We start from the raw sequence: 24,796 nt of genomic DNA on the forward strand, positions 1-24,796 counted from the left end.
ATGGAGAAGTGGAGAGATGTTTCAGGAGGAGGAGGTCTGGAGGTCAGGAGGAGACGGGGGGGTAGCTGTGGGAATAAAGGGTGGAGACGTAAAAGCAGAGGACAAAGAGCAGGTGAAGTGAGGATATAGAGAACGAGAAAACACAGCGGGGCAGTGGAGGAAAAGGGTGGGGAGGCTGCAATGCAGGAACGCTTTGTCTCCAGACCCCTTCAGGCTTTAGAGAGACTCGGATTGAGTTCTTAATGCTTCAGCCTGATCAGACGGGGTCAAGCTGTGCCTGTAAACTGCTGTTTAAACGTGCTACAGGTGCCGGTTTATTTTTATGTTTGTGTGTTTTATTTCCGAGCTGGGATGCAGGACTAATTCTCAGAAGACCTTGAACGCAACAAGGCCACACACATAAACAAAGTGCGACACAGGGCTGTTCACTGAGCCAACTTCCATCACTCGTATTTTATCTCTTTTCTTCACCGTCACTCTTTTCTGAGATGTTTTCTGTCTTCTTGTCGGCCCGAGCCTGGCTCTATGCTGTGGTGCATTCATAACGCCATCAATTATTCACAGTACCCACCAGCTGAGCCGGGATCGGGTCCACCAGGCAGCTCCTCTGGCTCCGGCCCGGCTGACTGGGGAAGAGGCGCTGCTCTGGGATCTGTGGGGCCCGGCAGAACGCTCACTGCAGCAGAAACGGCACCAGCTCATCTTACAGCTCGATTAAAGGACAGACACTCACCCAAAGACGCAAAGTGTGTGTTTTTGTGTGTGTGTTTGTGTGCTGCGTATTTTCCTCTGGTCCCGAGCTCCAAAATGAGCTGCTACTTTATTCGAACAAGGTGTTCAGGCCGTGATAGCAGCTGCTGCAGATATTTACCCAACCGGGATCACAGCAGATACACAACCCTGTGGAAAAAAAATATTAGGATTTCTTTTATGTGTGTCCATTTTCAAAGGATTATTTCTCCTCTTGTTGCCAAGACTTGGGGGAATAATTTAAAAATAAGCACTGAGATTACGGTTATTGATCCGAACTGGCACCGGGTGATGTTAATACAGGAGCATTCAAAGGGACCCAGCAGTATATCTGTGTATGCGTTTTTGGACAATGGCACTTTCCTTTTTAATGTTGCGTCTGTACACCACCACAGTGGAGTTTAAATCACACAGCCGACATGTGATTGAAATGCAGGCGTTCATCTTTAATCCCACGGGGCCTTGTGGAGCTCTGATCAGTTGTGCAGCATTTGCCTGAGGAGAGTCTAACCCTGTACGCTTCACAACTCGTCCCGCTGCTTCTATCAGCAGTCACATCATCAATAAATACTAGTGACCCACTTCCACTGGCAGCCACACATACACATGTCAAAACATTACCTGCACCATGTTTGACAGGTGATGTGTTATGCTTCAGATGATGAGCTGCTTGCCTCTTCCAGTCGTCCTGGTCCTGGTTAATCTTCATTTCAAAGACTTTCTTTCAGAACTCTTTTAGATGTTTTCTTCTTGTTTTCAAATGGTTTGCATCTTTTTATAAACTCTCTTTTACATAATGTAACCTATGTTCTCTTAGAATGTTCTTGATTGGTTAGATGTTGTTGTTAGATGTTTTCTTAAGCAAGTAATGAACTCTGTAATCGTCCACTTTAGTTGTCTTCAGGCCTTTTGATGTCCCTGAGCTCACCAGTGTCTTCCTTGTTTTTGAGAATGAACCAGATTATTGATTTGGCCACTATGAAAGGTTTTTTTTGTCTTTTATACACCGATCAGTCTTAATAGTCATGACCACGGTCATATGAAGGGAATCACTCTGATTGTTTCTTCATCATGACACCTGTTAGTGCCATAGTGAAGATTATCTGTTCATCGTAGCACTGCTAACACTGCTAACAGCGCATCAAGTGGTCCAAGAAGGGAACAGTGATGAACCAGCGACAGGGTCACATGAAGAACAAAGGCCGGCTCTGCTCCGATCCAACAGATCAGCTGTTATAGTTGAAATTGCAAAAAAGGTCATTCCTGGTAGAAAGGTGTCAGAGTACACAACACATTGTATCTGTTTGCTGTTTCTGTAGCAAACAGCTGGACACAATATTATACAAGTCATAATGTTGTGCCTGATCGGAGAGAGTTTATTTTGGCCTGTCAGCCTAATGACACTCCTTCACTTGCACTGACGTGTCTTTGGATGTCACAGTGACAGTTTCAGTGAACAGCTACCGGCACACTCCACTTCTTTTATCTGCTGAATTTGTCATAAAATAATGAGGAACCAGGCCTCAGCCGGCCAGCTGGTTGTCAGTCAGTTAAGTTACTGAAAATGGGAGACTGTGTGAATCCAATACTCTAATAACACATGTTCACTGTTTGATTTCAAATCCTCTGTGGCGGTGTAAAGAATCAAAACTACAATAATGTCCAGTGTCATTGTTCAGAACCTGTAGATCTGCCTACATGCTGAACATGGTAGTTTAAACAGTTCTCTTACAGCAGATGTTGCTTGAACCTCCACATGATGAGAACAGGATCTTAGATCTTCCCTGAGAGGGCAGTGACACTTCTTTTGCACATATTCGCGTTACAGTTTTGTGTTTCACTCTCCCTCTTGTTGGCTCGTTTGCCTTTACAATGTTTTTGAACAGATTTTGATGCCTCTTTCACTTTAACCCAGCGTGTGTGTGTGCACCGAGCTTGGTTGTTGTTTTCTGTTTGTATGCCTGTCATGTGTCCCTGAAACAGGTGTGTGTGTGTGTGTGTGTGAGTATGTAATGCTTTGCTTTCTCCGCTCTGCTTCACCTGCTGCCCAGGTAACCCTAAGACCCCACCCTGCCATGCCATTGGCTCCGCTCAGCCCAATGAGCTTCCTGCTGCTTCCAGTGCCAGCCAGTCCCGTAACGGTACAGACCACATGACTATGTGTGCCACACCCACCCACCGCCACCTGCAGTCGATCCTCTGTTTGCATGTTCGTAGCTGTAGCGTCATCCTGAAGTGTGTGATAGTCGTGTGTATTATATTTCAATCCTTTTAAAAATGTTTGCACTGATTTTTGTCACGACTGTTCTTAGAGGACCTAATAAAACGCGCTCCACCAGCGATAAATTGGAATATAAATCTGAATATTCGTAAACAAAGTTGCAGCAAAAAAGTTTGCACAGGTTTCCTCTGCAGTAAATGTAGCAGCATGTGCAGTATGTTGGCACACCTCAGTGGACGTGAGTTTTGTCAGCCATCATGTGTTTTTTGGTTTTTTTAGCTAGAGTGGCCGTGCTTATATGAGAGGGTGGAGTACTACGCTATCAGCTAACAATAGCTGGCTTTGTTACCAGCCTGCATTCATACAGACACAGATGGCTAATAATGAGTTATTAGACTTTCATTCACCAAAACTGGAGCACAGACAATGTGTTAGTACAATTAACTGCACAGTAATCAATATTATTGGTCCACATGAGTTACTCCAGTTAACTGAGGTGAAGCCTGGCAGACAGCTGCAGCTGCATTCGCCTTCCTCGCCATCCAACTTTCAGTCAAAGCAGCACAAGCCTAACTTTGTCCTTAAAACAATTCTAATAAGTAAATTGTAAAAATATCTGTTGCTGTTATGAAGTAGGAAACTATCCAGAGGCAGCGTTTTTTAAGCAGGCTGTAAACACATTTATTTTCTGAGTAAAAGTTGTAAATGTTAACATGGGAGTCTGTTGGGACTGACTCCATAGAGAGTCACTCCAAAGGGAGTCATATTTCAGTGCCACATGTGGCACAGAAAAGGAAAATCTATGCAGAAGCATAAAGAAAAGCTGAAAGAAACAAGTCAATATATTCAATTTAAAAAAGGTGATAACGAAAGAAGCTTTTTATTAAAGCTCAACATGCATAGAGTTTAGGTGTGTAATGTATGGTTATATTTACTACATGTACAGGTAACTACATTATCATTTATTATCTGGCCATACAACAGCCTCCACTGCTGAATCTGCTCATCAAAGGACAACATTGTGCTTTAACTTTTCAAAGGTTTTTACAGACATTTTAAAGCTAAAAATGGTCCCAAAAACTTAATGTGTGAAATCTTTACTCAAAAAACAAAAATCTCTGTAGAGCTCTAAATGTTTTTTAACGTTTACAGGAGCTTTGACCTTCACACAGTGGTGACAGCGCTGATCAGAAAGAGTTAAAACCAATCAAATGCGTGACCTCCGACCCACTCAGTGTGTGTTATTTGTGTCAGCTGCCGGTGTTCTCCACCCATCTTCATCAACAGTGCCGTCATATCTCCTCTTACTGTCTAATGAGCATCTGGTTTGAAAGCCCCACCACACATAAGTGCGTATGCAACACACATGCTCTCCCACCCCCACAACAAAGGGCTGCTCCACTTCCTGTCTTCCTGGCCCAAGGCCTTGTTTAGCGATGCATACGTATTTTTCTCAGCAGGGAATTTTGTCTATGAAACACCCTGTTACTACACACACACACACACACACACACACACACACACACACACACACACACACACACACACACCATAAATCATAGCAGACTTCACCCTCCAGCTATCTGTGAAACTTATTAGACCTCACACGCTCTCACACACAGACGCCATGCGATCATTACTGTCCCATATCACCGACTCAAATAACCTCCATGGTGTTTTGCACTCGGCCTGACCTGCTGGTGCACTTCCTGTGTTGTTTGGTAGTAATTTCAGGAGAAACAGAGTAAACGAATCAGAGTTTAAAACTGCAGTCAGGACACTGTTTCAATCAAAGAAGTACAGGAGAAATATTTGTCACTTAAAAAGATTCGGCAGTTGATATTACAAGTTACAGACCTCGATGTAAACCATCGGTCTGCTTCACAGAAAGGATGACTTTGAATCGGGCCACAGTTTTATACCCCAACAATAACACATTATTATTACGACTATCTTCTTTAAGAACCAACAGACCGTTTTGTTGTGTCCCTTCGAGTCTCCTCTTCGTTCAAGTCCCTCTTATCTGCTCCTTTCCTGGAAGGACAGAGACAGAAACACCTGCCTTGATTATTAATATTATCCTGATACTGATTCTATTTATTATCTACATTCGGGACACTTCCTTTGGCCCAGAAAATATCCTCCTGACTGTTATCTGCTGTGATGTGTAAGCATGCAGTAAAGACCCTCCGCGCTTCTACGTCAATTCAATATTTCAATTCAGTCGTAACGCTGAATGACGCTTCGACCCTCAAAAACACAGAGTGCCGACTCGGAGTGCACAGAGTGCAATGTGTACATAAAAATCCTAAAAATCAGCTTTATTTAATCATTTTAAATCGTAACAACACTAAGCTGGAAAAAGACACAAATATAAACGATAACTGTGGCTCATTGCTTTCTGTTTATCAATAAATATTTTCTCTGAATTCATCAGATCAAAGTAAATGTATTTAAGTTAATTACATTAATTGAAACATTTGTAGCATTTAGTTAAAACAATTACAATATATTTTAGGGTATAATTAACTAGAAGAAACAGTAAAACAAGATAATTGGTTAAACTAATGAGGCAACAAAGACTAAACTTAACAAATATTTTAGGAATATGAAAAAAATAAAACAAAAACTGTGACATGACGTCTGAGTGACTGTGAGGTAAAACATGTTTTTAAATCGTTTTTTGAAGATTATGAATGAACTTACTGACAGTAAATATTTTATTATTTTTGTTACTTACTTATAGTAGCTCGCTAAAATAAATGTTTTATGTTAAACAGGTTAACAACACACTCTCCTAAAGATAAAAGTGAATAAAAAAATCATGCAAACTTGGATTATTTGGAAAGAAAATAATCCTTTACTCCTAAAATCTAATCGCTATCCCAGAAAATCCCAGAGAGCAGATCAAGTCTTTGGTCACAAACGGAGTTTTTAAGTCCTGCTTTTGTCCGGTCGCGTCTCTCGTCTCTGAAACGTTCACCTCACAGCTTTATGGCTCTGCAGTCGCTGCTTCGCTATCATCATCCTCCATTTCATGATGAAGCACTTCCTCGTGTGTGTGTGCGTCTCTGCTGCTGTTTCGTTTCTGTCTTACATCACCAAGGTTAATTCATTCAGCGCCCTGCACGGCTCATCGATCAGTGGGTTTATTTTCTGCGTGAGCCGGCAGATTTGTGTTTGTCGTGTGAGGGGTGTTTGTGCTGGGATCGGACGTTCACTGGACAGTTTTACACCGAGCAGCAGCTGTTTAAGTCGCTGTGGTGTGTGCGTCCGTTTAAATGATTCGCTTTTTTGTTTTTGTGTTACTTCAGCGGTTGACTTCCTGTCTCCACCATCTGATCAGCCAATCAACAAACAGCTCTCCAACTCTTCAGCTGCTCTTCACTCACCGGACAGAGGTGAGACTTTATGAACCTTAAACTAAAAATCACCCGAGTACCAAACTGGAGAGCAGGATTCAGGCTTAACTCTTTGTTTCCAGTGTTTCAGATCAAAACAAATACATGTAAAAGTAAAAGTGTGAAGAAGTCGCCCAGATAAGAGTTCTTTCAGCTCTGTGCCTGTAGACCAAACAGACAGTACTCCTGCTTTATAGGTAACAGCACTCTGCAGCATGGATCTAATAAACTTGGGTAGAACATCAAGGTTGATGCATGTAGGCAGTTATTCCTCTGCTGTTTGTCTCCCTGTGCTCCTCCTCAGCAGCTGCAGGACACATCCTGTACAAACAAGCATCTGCTCCCTCACCTGAATCATCTTCTTAGATCAGTCTTTGCTTTCTTAGTCGTTACCTCCATCTCGTCTCTCTGAGCTTGTTCAGGTTTTTTCACAGGTGCCAGTGTTGAGTTGATCACCTGCACGGCTGGTTTTCACACAGGGGGTGGCAGCAGAATTATTTCTAGCACCATATTGTCTCAAATATTTGGATGTTAGCAAATAGCCAACTTGATTCATGCTCAATCATCCAAGTAAAGAAAACCCTTAAAGTTGGTTCTGTTCAGTCTTCAATCTGTGGTGAGTGATCAAATGTTTCTGAAAACACTACGTCCACGTGAGCAGACTTAACTTCCTGAGACATTTAGGTTGTTGATTGGCAAATGATGAAAGAGTTAAGTAGGCAGATACAAGCCGTTGTTCCTGGCTCACCCCACACGGCTGGAGTCTGTGTTTTATTGGGTGAAGGAGAAGGTTTAGACCCCTCTAACCATGCAACATGCAGCTGGATGCATAAATCCTGTGAGATCTGGGAAAACGATGACAAAATGAAAGTCGCCTCAGAAACAAATCTCAGCGACTCTGCAGCACCTTGAGTTTGATGTTGGAAAAGACATGATGTACTCTTTAACCCTCCAGCTCCTTTATCCATACATGTTAGGATCCTGCAGGTAACTGTAGGCGTCCTCCATCACCCCTCGCCTAAATATGAACACATCTCAGGCGCATGATTTCCACCTCGAGACAATATCCCAGCTGCATTTTCCCGACATTGTCTGAAAGTCATGAAGAAAAACATTAATTTACATCAATCATCATGTGTTAAAAAGACCAGCTTTTTACTTGTTAAAAATATTTTACTTGTGTTTTTAAGGGACAAAAAGTTAATGCTGTTTTTTCTATCTGGAAGCGCAGTGAGCCTCTCCGGGTTAGAGTCAGCAGAAAAAGCAGAAACGGTTTCTCATTTGTTTGCACAACGTGTCTTCCTAACCGAGCGTCTCATTCTCCTCCATCTGTGTCTCTGTCTGTATGTTGTAAACGTGTTTCACGTGTTATTTCTGTGTGTCCGTCTTTGACCCGTCAGTGTCTTTTGTGTCCCATCGAACAGCTTCATCCAACAACCACAAACTAACCAGGAGTTCCTCCAACCGCAGAAGCATCGCTGGGTTCCCCGAAGAAACATCCAGAGCCAAAACACCCACGGTCAGACACACACACACACTAACATATAACACCACATAGCTCTTTGTAAGCGAGGTGTTTGGAGCTAAAAGGGCACATTAGCAACTGTTGTGCTGTGTGGTAATCTTATAGATCTGGACTCATGAACCTTCACTCTCCCAGAGCTGTGGACTCTGTGTGATGTGTTGCTGGGTGAATCACTTGCCGTTGCTTTTGTAAGTCTCTGGTTTCTTTGTAAGAGGTTAATAACTGCAGGACTGTGTATTTGTCCTGCAGTCTGAGTGTCAGCACTGTAGCCAGGTAACAGGCATTACCTGTATGAAACGTGGTGTTTGGACTCTGGTTGTGTTAACATTTTGACCATGTTGTGTTTTTCTTAGAGCCAGAAGTCATATTTGAACAATAGGGTGGAATGATTATGGCGCGATGCAGGGACACAGAAATCTTGTGCTAAATAACAGACCAATAAAACACTATTTTATTTTTTCTTGGGTTATAAAAGATTTGAATATGTTTACAGGTGGGGTTTTGTGTTTTTGTGCATCTGAACTTTTCTTTAGTTTTGTTCTGTTTTGTCATTTAGCCTAATGTCTGCACCTCTGTTTGAATTTGTTGTTGTCACACTTTTTCTGCAGCAGTGTGTGAACTCTGTTTGTAAAGTACTACATATTTAAAGCTGTTCTTTTTATCTTTAGGGTTAGAGTTATAATTAGAGTTGACACTGCTGATGTCTTAAGCCTCTCAGGGTAAAACTGCTAAAAAAGGAAGTGCATACACATGGAGCTAAGATGAAGATTAGTATACAGCTGGGAGCTTCTGCACTTGTGTTGTCATGTGTGTCAGACAGTGCGGCCAAGCCCCAAACTTTAAACCTTAACATGAGGTACAGAAAAATCCCCCCCATGCAGTCATACCAAACTCTAAATGTCTTTATTTCTGCTGTAAATTTGTGAATTCTGAGTGTGTGGGGACTCTGTCAGAGCCAGCCTCAAGCAAACATTAGATGAGCTGATAGTTTTTCATTCCACCTCATTATTTCAGCCTCAGACGGGGTTCCTGCTCGGTACTGACTAGTTTCAGGATGTAGCTGCAGGATTAAAGATGTGCAAGTTACTAAACTGGGCCGCACCGGTCAAAAAGCCAGTAAAGCTTTCAGTAATGAATTCATTTGTATGCTAACAAACATCTATGCAGTCAGAACTGTTTAGTAACTGTTTGAGATTCATGAAGTTTTATTCCAGCTAACGAGCATGTAAGATGATCCTCTGTCGTTCTGCACTGATGCTTCGGACAGGAAGGAAGGACTCAGTTTTAATGAGGCAGGAAAACGACTGCTCACGTCGTTCACAAACTGATGTTGTAGTCGTTACTGATGTGAGTAAGCTGCATCCAGCATGATGAAGCTTCATCCTGACTCATCCTCACTGATGGGTCTCCAGTTACACGGCTATAACAAGAGCTTCACGAAGTCCTGATGTTCTGATTATCATGTTTTTATGCAGCCAGTAATATTTGTGAAATCTGACTTTTAGGGGGAGTCAGCAAACACACCAAGCCGCAGTTCTTCCTTCAGGGCCAACAGCAAGGGCCCTGCCACACCGAAACGGTACACACACACACACACACACACACACACACACACACACACACACACGCACGCACTGTGTGTTTACATACGCTCAGCCTAAACCTAACCACGGGATGGGCATTTTGTCCCAAATATAGTCACGTGCCAGTTTTCTGTCCTCTCATGTCTGAACATGAACACGCACACTTCACCTGAAGCACAGGCGACTTGATGTGACTCTGTTGGTTGCTTCAGGGTGAGGTCCAGCAGGAGTCGCGCCCAGTCTCCCTGCTCCCCTGGTCAGTACCCGCCCTCCCCTCTCCGGCAGAGAGCCACCACCCCCGGCACCGACGAGGTCAAAGGTCACAGCACCCTGGAGAGGAAATCCACCAAATCTGAGACATCGGAGAAGAAGATCCCCAAATCCACCAGCAGAGAACTCAATGCAGGTGAAGACATACGTGCAGCAGTAACTTTACACATGCCGCCTTAACTAAGCTATCAGTTTTTTATTGATGTCGATTGAATTCAGGGGACGGTGATAGTGGTCAAAATACCACCTGGTGAAGGAGAAATCTCCTTTGGTCATATTCAGCATAATTCAGGCGAATGATAAACTCTAAATGTCGAAGAAAAAAGCAAAACAAGAAGGTTTAATTCAACATGTCAAACAGAACCTCGCCACAGAATCTGCAGAGTGCACATCGAGTGAAAACACAACCGAAGATGCTCCTGGCTTTCCTTTCTGTATCTGTACATGTATCAGCAGGTCTTACCTGCAGAGCTCTGGTGAGATGGTCCCCTTAGCTGAGCATTTATGAAGCTGTAATGTTGTTTAAAGGCTTTTTGAAATCTTTTAAACTGTTTTTTTTATGTTTTTTGTGTCTCTCCATCCTCCCCAACAGAGTCTCCGGGCACGCCCACAGGAAGGAGCGTGGGTGGGACCACAGACGCCGAGGAGGCATCCAGACTGCTGGCAGAGAGACGCCGTCTGGCCCGAATACAGAAGGAGCAGGAGGAGAGACAGCGGCAGGAGGAGGAGAGGTGAGTGCTCCTCGTACACAGCTGTTCACTGGACCCAGATGTTTCTGGTTTGTTCTGTTTCTATCTGAACATGTGAAACGTTAGACTTATGATTCTTGTTTTTTCTTACAATCGCTGAACATTTAATGGACATTAGATCGAGTTTCACTCATAGTTCCATCGTAGCAGTCAATACTGTCCAAAATACAGCATTTTGCTCCAGTTCTGATGAGGAAAATTAAACACAAAATAGTTTGTTAAATGCAAAGTTTACAGGGATTGTTGTAGATGGAACAAAATGGAGAATATCCAAAAGCCTCAATTTATAAACAGGAGATTTATGGTGTTTTTTGTCCTGTTTATAGGGACTAGTTATGTACTTATACTGCACTTTTGTAGCTGGAGTTATTCAGAGCTAAGACTGAGTAGAAAAAGTCATTGATTTGATTACTTTGACTGTTTGCTGTGTATACTGAATCAACAATATTAACAATGCATTAAAAATAGAAATTGTCAGAGATGATTATCTTTGTCTCGTCTGTGGCGCCCTGTGAAGTTCAGACTTTGTGGTTTTCTGCAGGCTGAGGGCCGAGGAGGAGCAAAGGAGGCAGCAGGAGGCCAGAGAGCGGCAGGAGAGGGCGGCACAGCAGGCCGAGGAGGAGAGGGTGAGGCGGGAGGAGGAGAAGGTGAGACGGGAGGAGGAGGAGAGACGGCAGAAGGAGCAGAGATGGAAGGACATGCAGGATCAGCTGGACAGAGAGGTCCGTGTGAATGAAACGACCTATGATGTGTTTTATTGTTACAAAGGTGATGCTGCTCAGTGTTTGCATAGTTTCAGCTCAAATGAATAATTGTTAACAATGTTCACGGATCACTTTGGCCCATTTGTGCATTTGTGTTTTTATTGATGTACTTACATTAAAGTGTCCCATGTTGCTATCCTTACCCTGCTCTGAATACATTTACGTTAGGACTCAGTTTACTATAAAAGAAGGATTTATGTCTCTGAGTGTGTTTAGGTTTCTTTAGTTATGGGTGTCATGTGTCTTGATTTAATATTATAAATGAATGCTAACATGTAGGTGAAAGCTTCATGCCATACGGACACAGAAGCAGAAAAAAATGTCAGAAGAAATATGGAAATAACAAAAATCTATTAAAAATAAATAAATACAACTAGAAACCGGATTAAATAAGACAAAAATTAGAAGATTAAATAAATAAAAAATTAAAAAGGTGCATAAATAAAAAAGTAAATAATTAAACAAATAAAATAAATTTAAAAAATGTGAATAATTTTTTTTTCTATTATTACTGCAGTTTATTTAATGCCATAATAATTTCATTATAAAATGCTTCTTTCTGTTATGTTTGTTTATAGTCCCTCTTCCAGATGGTAAAGTACAGAAGTCTGTTTCTGCCACTGAAAGAGCTTTTTTATTATATCAATAAGTCAAAATTGGAGTTTATTATCTCCAAATTTCAACTTTCAAACTCCAACTACTGAGAAAAAAACTTAATCAAGTAAAGCTTTGGAGACAAAAGCCCCAATCTCTGATTTATGAATGCCAGCTGAATGAAAACTATTACAACTGTATTAAAAGAAGAAGTTGGTGAATTATGCAAAGAGCAGACACACAAGCTGTAGTACCATATCTTTATTCTCTACCTCTAACCTGTTCGGTTGCAGGTGCAGTGGTTAAACCCTGATTTATTGTTACAGTAATTATGAAGAGTGATTAATGATGATATCAGTGCAGATCGACAGCTTGTAGGTAAGACCGGCCATGGCAGTGTTAGAGAAGCAAAGGGGGCGGGTCTCCGGTTCGACTCTTGTATGTTTTCAGGTAACTCATGTTTACACACTGTAAACTGAAGAATAGCGAGAATGTGATTGGCTGCGTGTTTTTCAGAGGGAGGAGGCCTTCCTGCGAGCTCAGAGGGAGGCTGAGAGGAAGAGGCAGGCGAGAGAGCTGCTGCACATCCAGGAGGAGCAGGAGAGACAGCAGAGGAAGAAGGTACCGAACATCTCCACAGACTAATCACAGACTAGAGCTCAGAAAATTCACCTTTTAAGATGTTTTCTCACCTGGGATCCAGACAGTTTCAGGAGACTCAGATATGATGTAGTTGGCTTCAGACAGTTTTTTATTCTTATGATATGTTTAAATTTGGTTGCTGTTCCCCTGATGTGCTGCCCCCTGTTTTCCCTGTGCTACCAGGCAGGCTTTGAGGCTTAGCGGGGTAACTGAAGGTTTAACCCTGGGGTTTTCAGGGATGTGACGATGATTCACTTTTAAAGCTGCGTATACAATGGCAAGAGATCCACTCGTCACACATAACTTTGAAGCTGCTGGTTGCTTGCAGACATTGATACACTCACACTCGCTCTGGTCTCTTCAGTCACTCACCTGAACGTTATCGCAGTTCTGCTCACTTCACCTCACCAGCAGTTATTTCGCCCCGAGTCATTTGAAGTTTCTGTATATTGTTCAGTTTCACTGGGGTACATCACCACGGTAACGTATACTGGAGAACTAGCCCTCCCCAATCAGTTCTCAGGACAGTGGATCATCATTCCTGGAAGAGAAATGATCAAATCAGATAAAATCTTCATCTCGTGAGGCAACGTCATTCCTTTTTTTCCTGTTGGCTGCGATTTTCAAACAACTTCATTCTTCTGTAGGCATTAATACACGATCCCAAAACACAGCAACATTTTGTGGACCTTAAATCAGAGTCTAAGCCTTCGTTTAATTCTGTTTTTATGTTTGCTTGTTCTTCACTTCGTCGCAGAGAAACAACAAAAACTGTCTTCTGTTAATTTACTGTAACCTGTCAGGCCCTGAAACGACCTTCATGTGACTGCTTACAGACGGCAGATTAAATGAAGCCATACAAGGAAAATTATCCTGGATGTGCTGAACGGAGCTCCGGCTCTTTGTTTATTCTTGGATTTCTATTTGTTCCCTTTTTGCACCGTTTTCAGACACTTTTACGAGCAGATGGATTATCATGACACAACATGAACTCGAAAAGTTTGATGTGATCGTCTTTTATTTCTCTCTGTTAACACCAGCCGTGTGTCTGCTTCTGCAGAGAATTGAGGAGATTATGAAAAGAACAAGGAAGAGTGAAGTGGAGCCTCCATCTGCTGCTCCAGGTAAATGGATGTAACACACACACACACACACTACAAAACTAATGACTTAATTTTCCACGCCAGTGCAGTTCAGAGTCCTTTTCCCTGTTGTCCTTTGGATGGGAAGCGTTTTTGAAAATCTAATTTCTCCACCACGATCAGGCCTCTCTGTGAAATTGGATGTGATAACTGGCAGCTGCAGTGTGACTCAGCAGTGTTACACAGGTGGGGGAACAGCACCTCCTGATGGGCGGAGGTGGGATAAATAGCCAACGCTGAGGGGAAAAACTGCAGCGCTCGCTGAACTCTCTGAACTCTCTGACCTGAACGGACTCGCGTGCCGACGCCTTCATCAGCACAGCTGAAGTGAATCACTCTGTAATCACCGCAGCTTTACACTGAAGCAGAAAGATTATGATAGAAAACATTTATAAGGAACATTGTTACACTCCTTTCACTGCCCTCGCCGGCAGGGAGTTCCACCTGGTTTTATGAACATCTTTTAAATACTTTAAACGTAACCGGTGGTTCTGAACTGAAGGAGAAACTATTAAATGTATCAGGAAATGTTTAAGTAGAGGAAGCTGAACACCAAAGCATTCAGGGTGCCTGGTTTTTATTCTCCCCCACGCATCATTATGTGTGTAAAAATGGTTTGCACTAACAGTTGACTGAGGGTGTAAAACTGCTTTTTTAACAGGAATGATTTTGTTTGTTTATTTGATATTTTTAACCATGCACAGAAATATCGAAGTCATAAGAAACTACAGTGTCTTGTACTAGATTTAGCTGCTGGCTCATTTCTATCTGCAGTCACTGGGGAGGGAGGACGCAGAGCGCTGTGGCTCATGCCTAAAACAAAACCTGTAATAAAATCACAAATATCCAGGAAGCCTCGGCTCAGCTCGTTGTGTTCGAGGGCCGGCGGGCTGTGAGGTTTGCAGTGAAGTTTAATTAATGAAGCCTTTGTTGATCATAGTTTCAGGAACGCTGTTGGCTTAAACCTCCTACTCTTAGTGGTTAAAGCCGCTCCCTGCAAATAATTATGAAGCAAGATAATCACCCTGAATAAGGTAATGTGATCATGACGTGCATTTATGTGCATCCAGCGTCTGAACAGAGTAAATCATTTTTGACATGCACAGAATTGTCGAGTTTTCTGGAAAAGTAGGATTGTGTTTTGGATCTCTGGATTTCTGCTTTCATCCTCACATTGCTGTGATTTCTCACATTTCTGACTTTGTCGTATTTCGTCTTCCAATGGACCTACCTTCTCACTGACGTCATCGTTTGATGTAACAGACGTGCAGTTTGGATAGTTTCACCCCGAAAATCAAAAGAAGTGTTTAAGTGGACATCAATTAATGATCAGTGTAACTCGATCGGAAAGAGATTTTTATCCACAGTAACGTGATCGGATCAGAATCTGGTGTGTTTACATGAAGCATTTTTATTCCAGTCAGACTTTTAATCCGGTTACTTGTGTCATTGTTTGAAGAGTCTATATGTTAACGTCTGATGAATATTTCTGTCTGAAGTTTGGTCTTGAATTTTTGAAAATGTGGAAATAAAGAGATCCTTTGAAAGTCTGCAAATTGAGACAGTTTCCTCCCTTTAAGAAGCGTAAACTATGTATTTGGGAAACTTTCAGCCTTGGTGGAGGTTTGGAGTCTCCACTGTTTCATCCGGATGCTTGTCACCACTGATAGAGGTGGAACATCTGAAAAAGGGTGCGAAATTTACTGCAACTATAAAGCATTTCTCAGGATTCATTTTCAGGAAGTGATGCTGAACTGTGATATCCGAGGCCGGGATCAAACCTTTAGCACCTCTTTTATAACCTCGAGTAAAGACTTCCTGTGTATGTTGGCAGCAATCGAGGTGCGAGGTGAAGGTGCTGTCGCCCCGGAGGAGGACGCCGCGACTCCCGCTGAAGCCCCCGTCATCATGCTGGGACCCCTGGAGAAGAGCAGTGTGGACGAGCTGTCAGATGGGGTCCAGTCCATGGACGTGAGGTAGGTCTCCCCAAAGCGTGACCTGTTCCTTCCTCCTCATCTCATTTAGTCAACTGTCTGCATCTCAAAGGTTTCTGACACCCCAACAACTGAGAACGCTTACAACTCAAAACCACGAACCAGAGGAAAAAACAGGACTCAAGTGCTGGGATTTAAAACGTGGGAGCATCATAATGCTTTAGTTTGGCAGTATGTCATAATATTTTATATTAACTAAAATTCTTTTCTTTGCCTGACAGAAGCCAGCGTTCACTCAATTTAGTGTCAGGTCAGCTCTCATTCAGCACTCTGTGGTTGAGAGCGAGCCACTGGAGTTTTTTTAATCCCTTTTCATTACAACCTAAGCAATCATAAACCGTCTATAGCTCACATTACCTCTGATGTACAGCAAGGGTCAGTCTTAGGTCCTATTTTATTTCCTATTAGCAGGCTTCCCCCAGGCCTCTACATTTATCCAGAACAGTCACGTGTCTTTACGCAGCTACACAGAAAACACAGACAAAATCGATTGATCTAAATCACATCAACTATTTTGATCATTGCTGCGGCTCTTTTCCCAAATTTGATATTTATGTGTGAATATCTATGGTTCAGTAAGACTAGAAGAGCTCTGCAAAAATCCTAAAATGTTATTAAAAGGAAAAACATAAAAATTTCCTAAAGCCAAGCTGATCAGCTGACCATTACTCTTTGATCTCTGAATAGCTAATCTGAGCTGCTGTGACATTACAACAAGGAGGTGTTTAGCCCTGCTGATCACCTTTTCATTTACTCTGTAATCCATTCATCGTCTTCTCATCTCACGTCTGGTTAAAGGCTTCATTCTTCATGTCCACAGCCGAGCCTGATGTTTGTGAGATCAAATACTGCTCATTAAATACTGACGCTGCCCGTCGAGACGCTTTAATAAACTAAATGTTGTGTCTCTGTCATCGTTGTTCCTTTAAGCTCTCCATCTGTCTCCATCAGTCCAGTGTCCAGGGATGAGCCAGCGAGCGCCCACGAGTTCTCGCCGGTCACCGAGGGAACAGACGGCTGCCCGCTGGGGCACCTGATGGACGATGACGCCCCGGGGCGAGGGCAGCAGCAGGCTGCAGAGGTGCAGCCTTACCCCAAAATGCAGGCTGGAAGCGGGGTCGGAGACCTCAACAAGAACCTGCTGATTCACGGCTACAGCGCCGCCTCCGAGTCGTCCCAGCTCATCCACAGCGTCGGCCCGAGCAAGCTGGACATCCAGTAGCCAGGTAACAGAGACCCCCCGACATATGGGCCTTTCACTTCTCTCTGTCTGTCTTCACTGCTCTACTCCATCCAGTAAAAAGGCAAATACTCAGTTTTAGACGATATGATGCTATAGAGAGGATTATTTCTACTATAGTCATCCCAGGTTAAGAAGCCACCTGCTTACGAGGAGCAGCCAATCAGAAGATATGAAGGCTAATACAGAGGCCTGTAAACATCTGGACCGTGCACACAAGTGCTGTTATATTTAGAAGTCATCCATTCATGACATAAACACAACATGTTTTTTATACAAATACAAAATAATTATTTAGTGCTGTAAAGTGGTTCTAGTTGACTTTGAGCCTTCAGGCTCCTCCCTGCATGCTGCAGGTGTCTCTGCTAAACAGACAGAGGATGGCTGCTGTCAGCCTGCAGCAAAGTTTACAAGGAATCTGACAAGTGTAAAAATATGACAGATTAAACCAGCAGTTTATCTGCAGACAAACGGCTTCAGTTTTTGTTCTTAATTAAACAGTTTTGTCTCTGTTGTAAGATGAACAGGTGGTGGATGAGACTGACATTTAAATCTGTTGATTAGACGTTTTAATAAAGGTCTCTTACACACTTTTTATGCAATTGTGATAACAGTACAGGAAAAAGGGACCGTACGAAAAGCACCATGATATGAGTGATTACACTTCTGTTATGTAATCAAACTTTTGAGCTAAGAAGACACTGCAGGACCTGAATCTCATGCTTGTAAATACAGTGAAACACACCATTGTCCTGCCTGCTTTCTTCTGTATGAAAATAACATGCATTTGTTTTAAAGTGTTGGGTTTAATATGTGCTTGTTGAACCAAAAGAATCCGGCTTTTGGTTATGTTGAACCCAAAACTTTACTTACGGACAGGGAAAAACAATATAAATATAAATATAAATACATAAAGTATTTATGTATTTATATTTAGTATTTGCCATACTGAAGTTCTTAAATGTCTCTTATCTCTCTTTTAGGACCTTTTTCAGGAGGCCGGCAGCTAAAAACAGGAGCCAGGAGAAACAGACCAAGAGACCAGAACAACAGTCATCATCTCCACAGGAAACGACTGCTGAACACCTGATTTCTCATCTGTATTACCAAACCACACACACGCATCACTGTTAAGCTTCTGGCCACATTTTAGGGCAGTGCAGGTGGGCAATTACAGCTCTGAGAAACACAACACAGTTTGACCTAATCATGCAGGTAATGTGATATATTTATATATATGTGAATATTATGTTACAGAGTGAAGTTTAGGTCACAGTTTATTCGTCTAAAACCCAAATAAATTCAAACTTTGTGCTGTAAAACTTGGAGCTACTTCCCCTCCACGCCTGAATCCAGTATTTCCCAGCTGCACTGCCGCCAAACATAACTCGCCCGCTTTAATCTGTCATCTCTGCTCTTGAAACCGTTGTAAATAGATGTTTGAGGCGGTCACAGTGGGGACAGGAAGCGGCTCTGTAGCAGATGATCTGGAGGAGAGCCGTGAGACTGATGCTGTTGTGTGAATCTGTGTGTAGCATCCTCAGCTTGCCGAGCTGTTTTATGGCCGTGGTTGTGGGTTCCCGTGTGTTTATCCCACCTCTGACCTGCTCTGCTGTAGATTTCCTTCCATCCTGACGCAGGAGAAACCATCAGAAACTGAAACGATGAACCCGCTGTCGACCCGTAGCCTTTAGCTGTTGTTTCTCTGCCGCTCATCACTGGACCGATGGACCGATTTGAGGACTAGCAACAATCAAACACGAGGAAAAAATGCGACCCTTCTGGGGGGAAAATGCTACATGTTATGTAATTTAATGTGCGGGCGGGGGGATATTGAGACAGCGTGTTGTGTATTTGTCTGGCACTGACTGTAACCACGCAAGCTGCAGTTTATAGTGTGCACTTACAGTAGTTGTATGTTTGTTACACCGCTCTGAAGACGCTTAAATCCCCAGCCCACGTCCCCGAGTCAAATATACCTCACCGATTCAGAACAGCTTTCACCACCTCACAGCTCATCACCTCTGAGGCCTTAAACCTCTGTGCAGTCAGCATCCTCCCTGTCACCCTCAGGCACGCCCACTTTCAGCTGATTTTAAAGGCCCGGAGGAGGCCTTTAAAAGGAGGACGAGAACCACAAACACTCCCTGAGGAGGCGTTTTTGCCCTTTAGCTCACACACAACAGGAGATAACCTGAAAGTAAAGGTTAACCACTGTCCAGAAATGTTAGTGTTCATATCAACAGGTAAAAAACTCAATAACCAAACTCATATTTATGGACATTTTAAGGAATTTGAGCTACAGAAAAGCTTTAGCCTTTAAGTCATGGTAATCGCTTTCTTTCCAAGTTCCTTAAATCTTTATTGTTAATTTTTATTTATTCTTGATTTAATGTATGTATGTATGTATTTATTTATTTATTTATGGTTTAGGTTTTTAGGTCCTTAGAGAAGATACTGGTGTAATCTTCAGTACCATTTATTACAACATAGATCGTCTTTATACAAAAACAAAACACCTAAATTTCCAGAAGTGTTGCAGAAGACACATGCTTGGTGTCATGAACAGTTGTACATTTCTTTTGTTTTTTTTTACTGGATGAATAAGATCATTTATTATTTTGGCATGCACTGCAGTGTAAGCCTGTGCAGACACACTACAGAGGTGGTGGTTTGGTTTCTTGCTGTGGGAACCGAGGCCTCTTCTGCTTCTCCAAAGCACCACACAGAGGGGAGGAAAGCATTTCCCCGTCACCCCAACGACCTCCAGCGCATTGATTTTTATCATCAGCTTCCCTCCACGTTTGCTCACTGCTCCTCCAGATTGTGCTGAAACGCATCGTCAGAGGGTCCCCCGGGTCCCCTTGTGTATGAAGTAGACATAAAGGATATAATGTTTATTCTAATCTTACTTAAACTCTGTGACACTGCAGCTTGGTGGAATATATCATTGTAAATGTGGTGCATGGAAAACTGCTGAAAATGAACAATAAACTTCATCAAGCCATTCGTGTCAGTGAGCTGGATAAATAAACTAGTGAATGGAAAACTGAATCATTAAGGAAGTAAGGGACATGTTTGAGATGTTTAGTCTTTGACCTTCATATGAAAACGATCTAGTGTAGGGCTTAACGCAGACGCTTTTCTTTATCATTATATCTCACTGTGTGTTGACTTGATGCTGCACTGAAATTAAAAATCACCTGCAAAAACTGGATGGATTATCTTTTTTTGATTTTGTTCCTGACCCCAGAATCAGCTTCTGCATTATTTAACCTCCCAAGACCCGAGCTCTTTCATAGCATGCATTTTTATTTTCTCTTTGCTGTTTGGGCTGATTGGGACCTGATGAATGTAAAAGAATTTTTTTCTTTTTTACCTGATTTTTGTTTCCGAGAAAAATGAGATCCACATACGAGGACATTCGCTTTAAGTTTCGAAAGAACAGTGGCAGTGTCCTTGTAAGTGGATATCAGGCCCTTGTTAAGCAAAATTTAGTATTTTGGTTTGACAACCCAAAATGTCATGTCCACATATGTGGACACCAGATCGCAGGAGGTTAAAACAGATTCAAACTTCCTGTTGGGGTTTTCAGCCTTCAGCATGAAAATGATTTTGATGGAGATTTTTAAAACACTGACTTCTGGATTATAGCAGCATCAGAACCACAAAAACGATCAAATCTGCAAAGCTTTTAACTAAAGGGAAAGGTTAATGATTTTCATTAATGCCAGCTGCGGCCTCAAGGCTGGAGCTGAACAAAACACCCAGATAACGACTGTGTTTATACTGTTCCCCCCCCATTCCATGCAAGGCCACCTGGGTTGGCTGGAAGACTGTTTACTTAGCCTGGCGGGCGAAGGACACTGTCTCAGCTGAACTCTGGACACACACATACACTGATATGCACACACTCATCCCCCCTCCCTTTCCAAACGCCTTCGACGCTTGTGCCCTACCAGGGAAGATGGCAGTCAACTGGACCAGCGCAGACACGCTGCAGGATCGGATGCGCTGTCTACAGCGGCTCTCTTACCCTTTACCCGCCCCTGTTGCTTGTCTTGTGTTTCTATAGTGTATTGATAGTCATGTGCTTTTGTGCTGAGGTGTTTTTTCTGTTATCAAACTGTTCTCCCACTAGGAGCTCAGTCTGAGTGGAGTTTTTTTTTCTCCTCCTCTTACCTCATGTTATGTATTTTCGTTGTTTTTTTCCTATCAGCCTACCTTTCTGACATGTCTCCTCAATGGGATGTTTGTGTAAAGTTGGTCAGAAGGTTCCTTTGTTTTTTTTTGGTTTTTTTTCCTGTCCCGTTTGGCTCTTTTGCATCAGAATTGTTGTCTAAAGGCAAAGAAAGATGCCCAACGGATTTACTTTACCAAATTGACCATCCCAGCCTTGCCGTAATGGTCCATTTGATTCACCTTTTATTGTTTATTTTATTTTCACTTACTGAATACGGGACAGACTTGACTGGGGGAAAGAAGGGGAGAAAGAAAGAAGGAAAGAGAAACAGCTGAGAAGAGGGACGGGGGAGAAGGGCAAAAGACAAAAACCAACAGAACGGGCAGAGAAAAAAAAATGCATCTATCGATCACCTGGATCACCTGCTGAGAAAGAAAAAAGAAAACAAGCAGAAGAGAACAAGAGTAATAGAATAAACAACATCACAATGATATATGGGAATATGACAGCAAATACTAAATATTAAACATTATTGTGCAGCACATAAGATCAACAGAACACAGTGTGCTTTGAGGTAGGAGCCAAAAAGGGTGTAGTTTGTGGGTGTGATCACCCGTGTGTACACCTGTGAGCATGGACGCGCTTGTTTTTTTAAAAGGTTCCTTCATGTAATGATCTGCTAGAGGGTGTGGGGGGGCCACAGCCCCATCCACCAGGGCATGAAGCAGGTATGGAGGAGATCAAAACTCCAGACATCCAGAGGCCCCCAGAACACAAGAGACCAAGGAAGACCAACAGAGGGGCAGCCGTGCCACTGTCCCAGAAAGAACTGAGGAGAGTCCCAGATGAGGGCTCACTCAGCAGCCGCGGAGCAGAAGCCAGGGGGAGTTGCAGTGACGCGCCCGTGAGCTCCGCCGGCAGCCAGCCGTGCCTGAGTGACCGAGCCCCAGGCCGAGAGGCCGGGGGCACCCCACCTCCGAAGTGGCCCGAGCGAGCCCCAGGCTCCAGGCCCCGATAAGCGGCCGCCAAGGAGTGAGCCGGTGTGTACCTGGACGCCCATCCCCAGACACAAAGAACCACCAACGCACCGATGTCTGAGGGAGTCCGCCACTGGCAGGGGAAGTGGTTCCTTTGTAAGTGCGCATGCGCCATTAGCGTGCTGCCTGCTGTAACCCTAATTTCCTTCTGATTCTGATTCTGATTTAATTGGCACACAATCTTCATCTATTAGCTGCTCCTTTTGGGGTCACACAATCCATCAATACATCCATGAATCCTCTCTGTGGTCATCCTCTTTTCCTCCTGCCTGGCAGTTCCAGCTATCCACTATCTTCACTCTCCATCCTCTGCACATGTTCAAACCTTCTCAGCCTCGTCTCTCTGACTTTATCTCCGGCCTGAGCTGTCCCTCTGAAAAATCATAACATCTCCAGGTTGGCCTCCCCCACTTCGTCTCCAAGCCAAACATCACAGCAGGTCTCACCACCATCCTAAACCTTTCCATTCACTCTTGCTGCTATGATTCTGTCACAAATCACCCCTGAAACTCGTCTCCAGCCACTCCACCTTGCCCGCACTCTCTTCTTCACCCATCTTGTGCACTGTTAGCTGCTTTGGATGGTTCTGTGCTCAATTTTCTATTCTGACTTCCGCCTGCTCCCTACTCTTACAACGTCATCTGCAAACATCATATTCTGCAGAGATTCCTGCCTGACCTCATCGTTTTGATATATAATCCGTTTCATTTGTCTGTTGTTAACAATCTAAAGTTTGTGTGAAGGTAGGTACCAAAACAGCTCGAAGGGATTTAATTTGGATGAAAATCGGGCCACGGTCACGGCAAATATGAAAATCAGTAACAACCTTTTATTACCCACAGTTTACTATTGATCAGTTCACAACAATATAGTAGGCTTTGGTGGACATGAGTACCCAGGTTGGCGAAGCTTTTGACCTTGACCTTCATTGTAAAAACCTGAATCAAAGTTAACCTTGAAAAAAAAAATCTATATCATATGAAAAGGGCATAAAGAGAGCTGTACAAAACTATACAAAAACACCCCAGGGCATCACAATGATGCCATAATGTCACTGTATTGGATTAATCCGGTTGTTCAGTCTGACGTCACTAGCCGTGTCTGGGTCTAAACTCCGCTGCAGGTCCATATATCAAACGATCACTATGGCATTACTGAGAGTTGAAAAACTGTCTAAAGTCTTTCATCTTTAATAAAATGATCAGCGTTCTGCTCTACCAGGTGTAACAATTGAGTTTAACATCCAGGCATCCATGAAAACGGAATTTATGACATTTAACGGAGGTAGAAGTTAGCAGGGACTTAGCTCGCTAGCTTCTATCTAAATACAATATAGCATGTCCTGACTGCGGGGTTTTGGAAACAAATTAAAACGTACAGCTCTGCTATCACTTCCAGCATAAATGAAGACAGAAAACTAAACAGCAGTGACGTTTGTAGGGTTACTGAAGTTTGGCTAGCTGGTATATAATGATGTGCTACGTGACCGCTAGCGACACAGCTATGTTAGCATAATATAAACAAGCTAACTTTTTTTCCACTCGATAAAAGTTACCGTGAGTGTTCTCGGTGGTCAGGAACAAATGTAATTGCATGGCAGGATGCTGTAAAAGGACCAAACTTCAGCCAGGAGAACAACTGAGATAATCCATCCACAATACGAGGTTAGTCATTCATATACTGCTGCATGGGCTGGGCTGTAGTTACATCCTAAGGTTTTAAAAACTGAGCTTAAATAAATGATTAGCGGTAATAAAAGCCGGGGGAGGCCAACAGGGATCACTGACTGTTTTAGGAGCTTTTTGAAATCAAATAGAAGAAAATACAAAACATTAAACATGTTAACAACACAAAAGCCATATTAAACGCAGACTACTTTAGGCCCGAAAGTAGGATTCATCGCGTCATCACTGAACAACTGGATAGCCCAAACGACTACAGGCCTGTTGCACTTACGCCTGTAGTGATGAAGTGCTTTGAGAGACTGGTCTGTCAGCACATCAGGGCCAGTCTGCCTCCCACTCTGGACCCCCACCAATTTGCCTACAGGACAAATCGTTCCACCGAGGACGCTATCACCATAGCGCTCCACACTGCGCTGAGTCACCTGGAGCACCAAGGAAGCTATGTGAGAATGCTCTTCCTGGACTTCAGCTCAGCATTCAATCATATCATCCCGGAGATCCTGGTCCAGAAACTGTCTCACCTGGGACTCTCCACCCCCATCTGCCTCTGGATCAAGGACTTCCTGACAAATAGACCACAGTCTGTCAGACTCGGCCCCCACCGGTCCAGCACCATCACACTCAGCACCGGGTCTCCACAAGGATGTGTTTTGAGTCCCCTCCTGTTTACGCTCTACACATCCGACTGCTCCCCTACCCATCTCTCAAACACCATCATAAAGTTCGCGGATGACACCACAGTGGTTGGACTCATCTCAAGGGGGGATGAGTCGGACTACAGAGATGAGGTCAACAGACTGACTGAGTGGTGTTCAGTTAACAACCTCCAACTGAACACCACGAAAACTAAAGAACTTATCTTGGACTTCAGGAAGGACAGAGCAGACCCGGCCCCACTCTACATCCACGGGAACTGTGTGGAGAGGGTACACTCCATGAGGTTTCTGGGCGTGCACATCTCTGATGACCTCTCCTGGACTGCAAATACCACAGCGGTGGTAAAAAAGGCCCAGCAG

At 43.2% G+C, this 24,796-nt stretch overlaps 1 protein-coding gene across 2 annotated transcripts in view; it reads left to right on the top strand.

The window, feature by feature from the left end:
- Positions 1–20,092, top strand: part of map7d2b (MAP7 domain containing 2b) — a 32,333-nt gene extending 12,241 nt beyond the window's left edge. The window contains exons 6-17 of one of the 2 annotated variants that reach the window (XM_026180326.1): positions 2,802–2,891; positions 6,286–6,372; positions 7,773–7,891; positions 9,403–9,476; positions 9,693–9,886; positions 10,343–10,481; positions 11,041–11,221; positions 12,374–12,478; positions 13,560–13,623; positions 15,476–15,617; positions 16,587–16,861; positions 17,859–20,092. In XM_026180326.1, the coding sequence (XP_026036111.1) occupies positions 2,802–2,891; positions 6,286–6,372; positions 7,773–7,891; positions 9,403–9,476; positions 9,693–9,886; positions 10,343–10,481; positions 11,041–11,221; positions 12,374–12,478; positions 13,560–13,623; positions 15,476–15,617; positions 16,587–16,857 (1,466 nt within the window). In that variant the 3' untranslated portion in view covers positions 16,858–16,861; positions 17,859–20,092. Of the gene's footprint in view, positions 1–2,801; positions 2,892–6,285; positions 6,373–7,772; positions 7,892–9,402; positions 9,477–9,692; positions 9,887–10,342; positions 10,482–11,040; positions 11,222–12,373; positions 12,479–13,559; positions 13,624–15,475; positions 15,618–16,565; positions 16,862–17,858 lie in introns of both variants that reach the window. The other variant, XM_026180327.1, reaches the window with a different exon arrangement.
- The last annotated feature ends 4,704 nt before the right edge of the window (positions 20,093–24,796 follow it).

Source organism: Astatotilapia calliptera, chromosome 9 (genome assembly GCF_900246225.1).
Source record: "Astatotilapia calliptera chromosome 9, fAstCal1.2, whole genome shotgun sequence".
NCBI lineage: Eukaryota > Metazoa > Chordata > Actinopteri > Cichliformes > Cichlidae > Astatotilapia > Astatotilapia calliptera.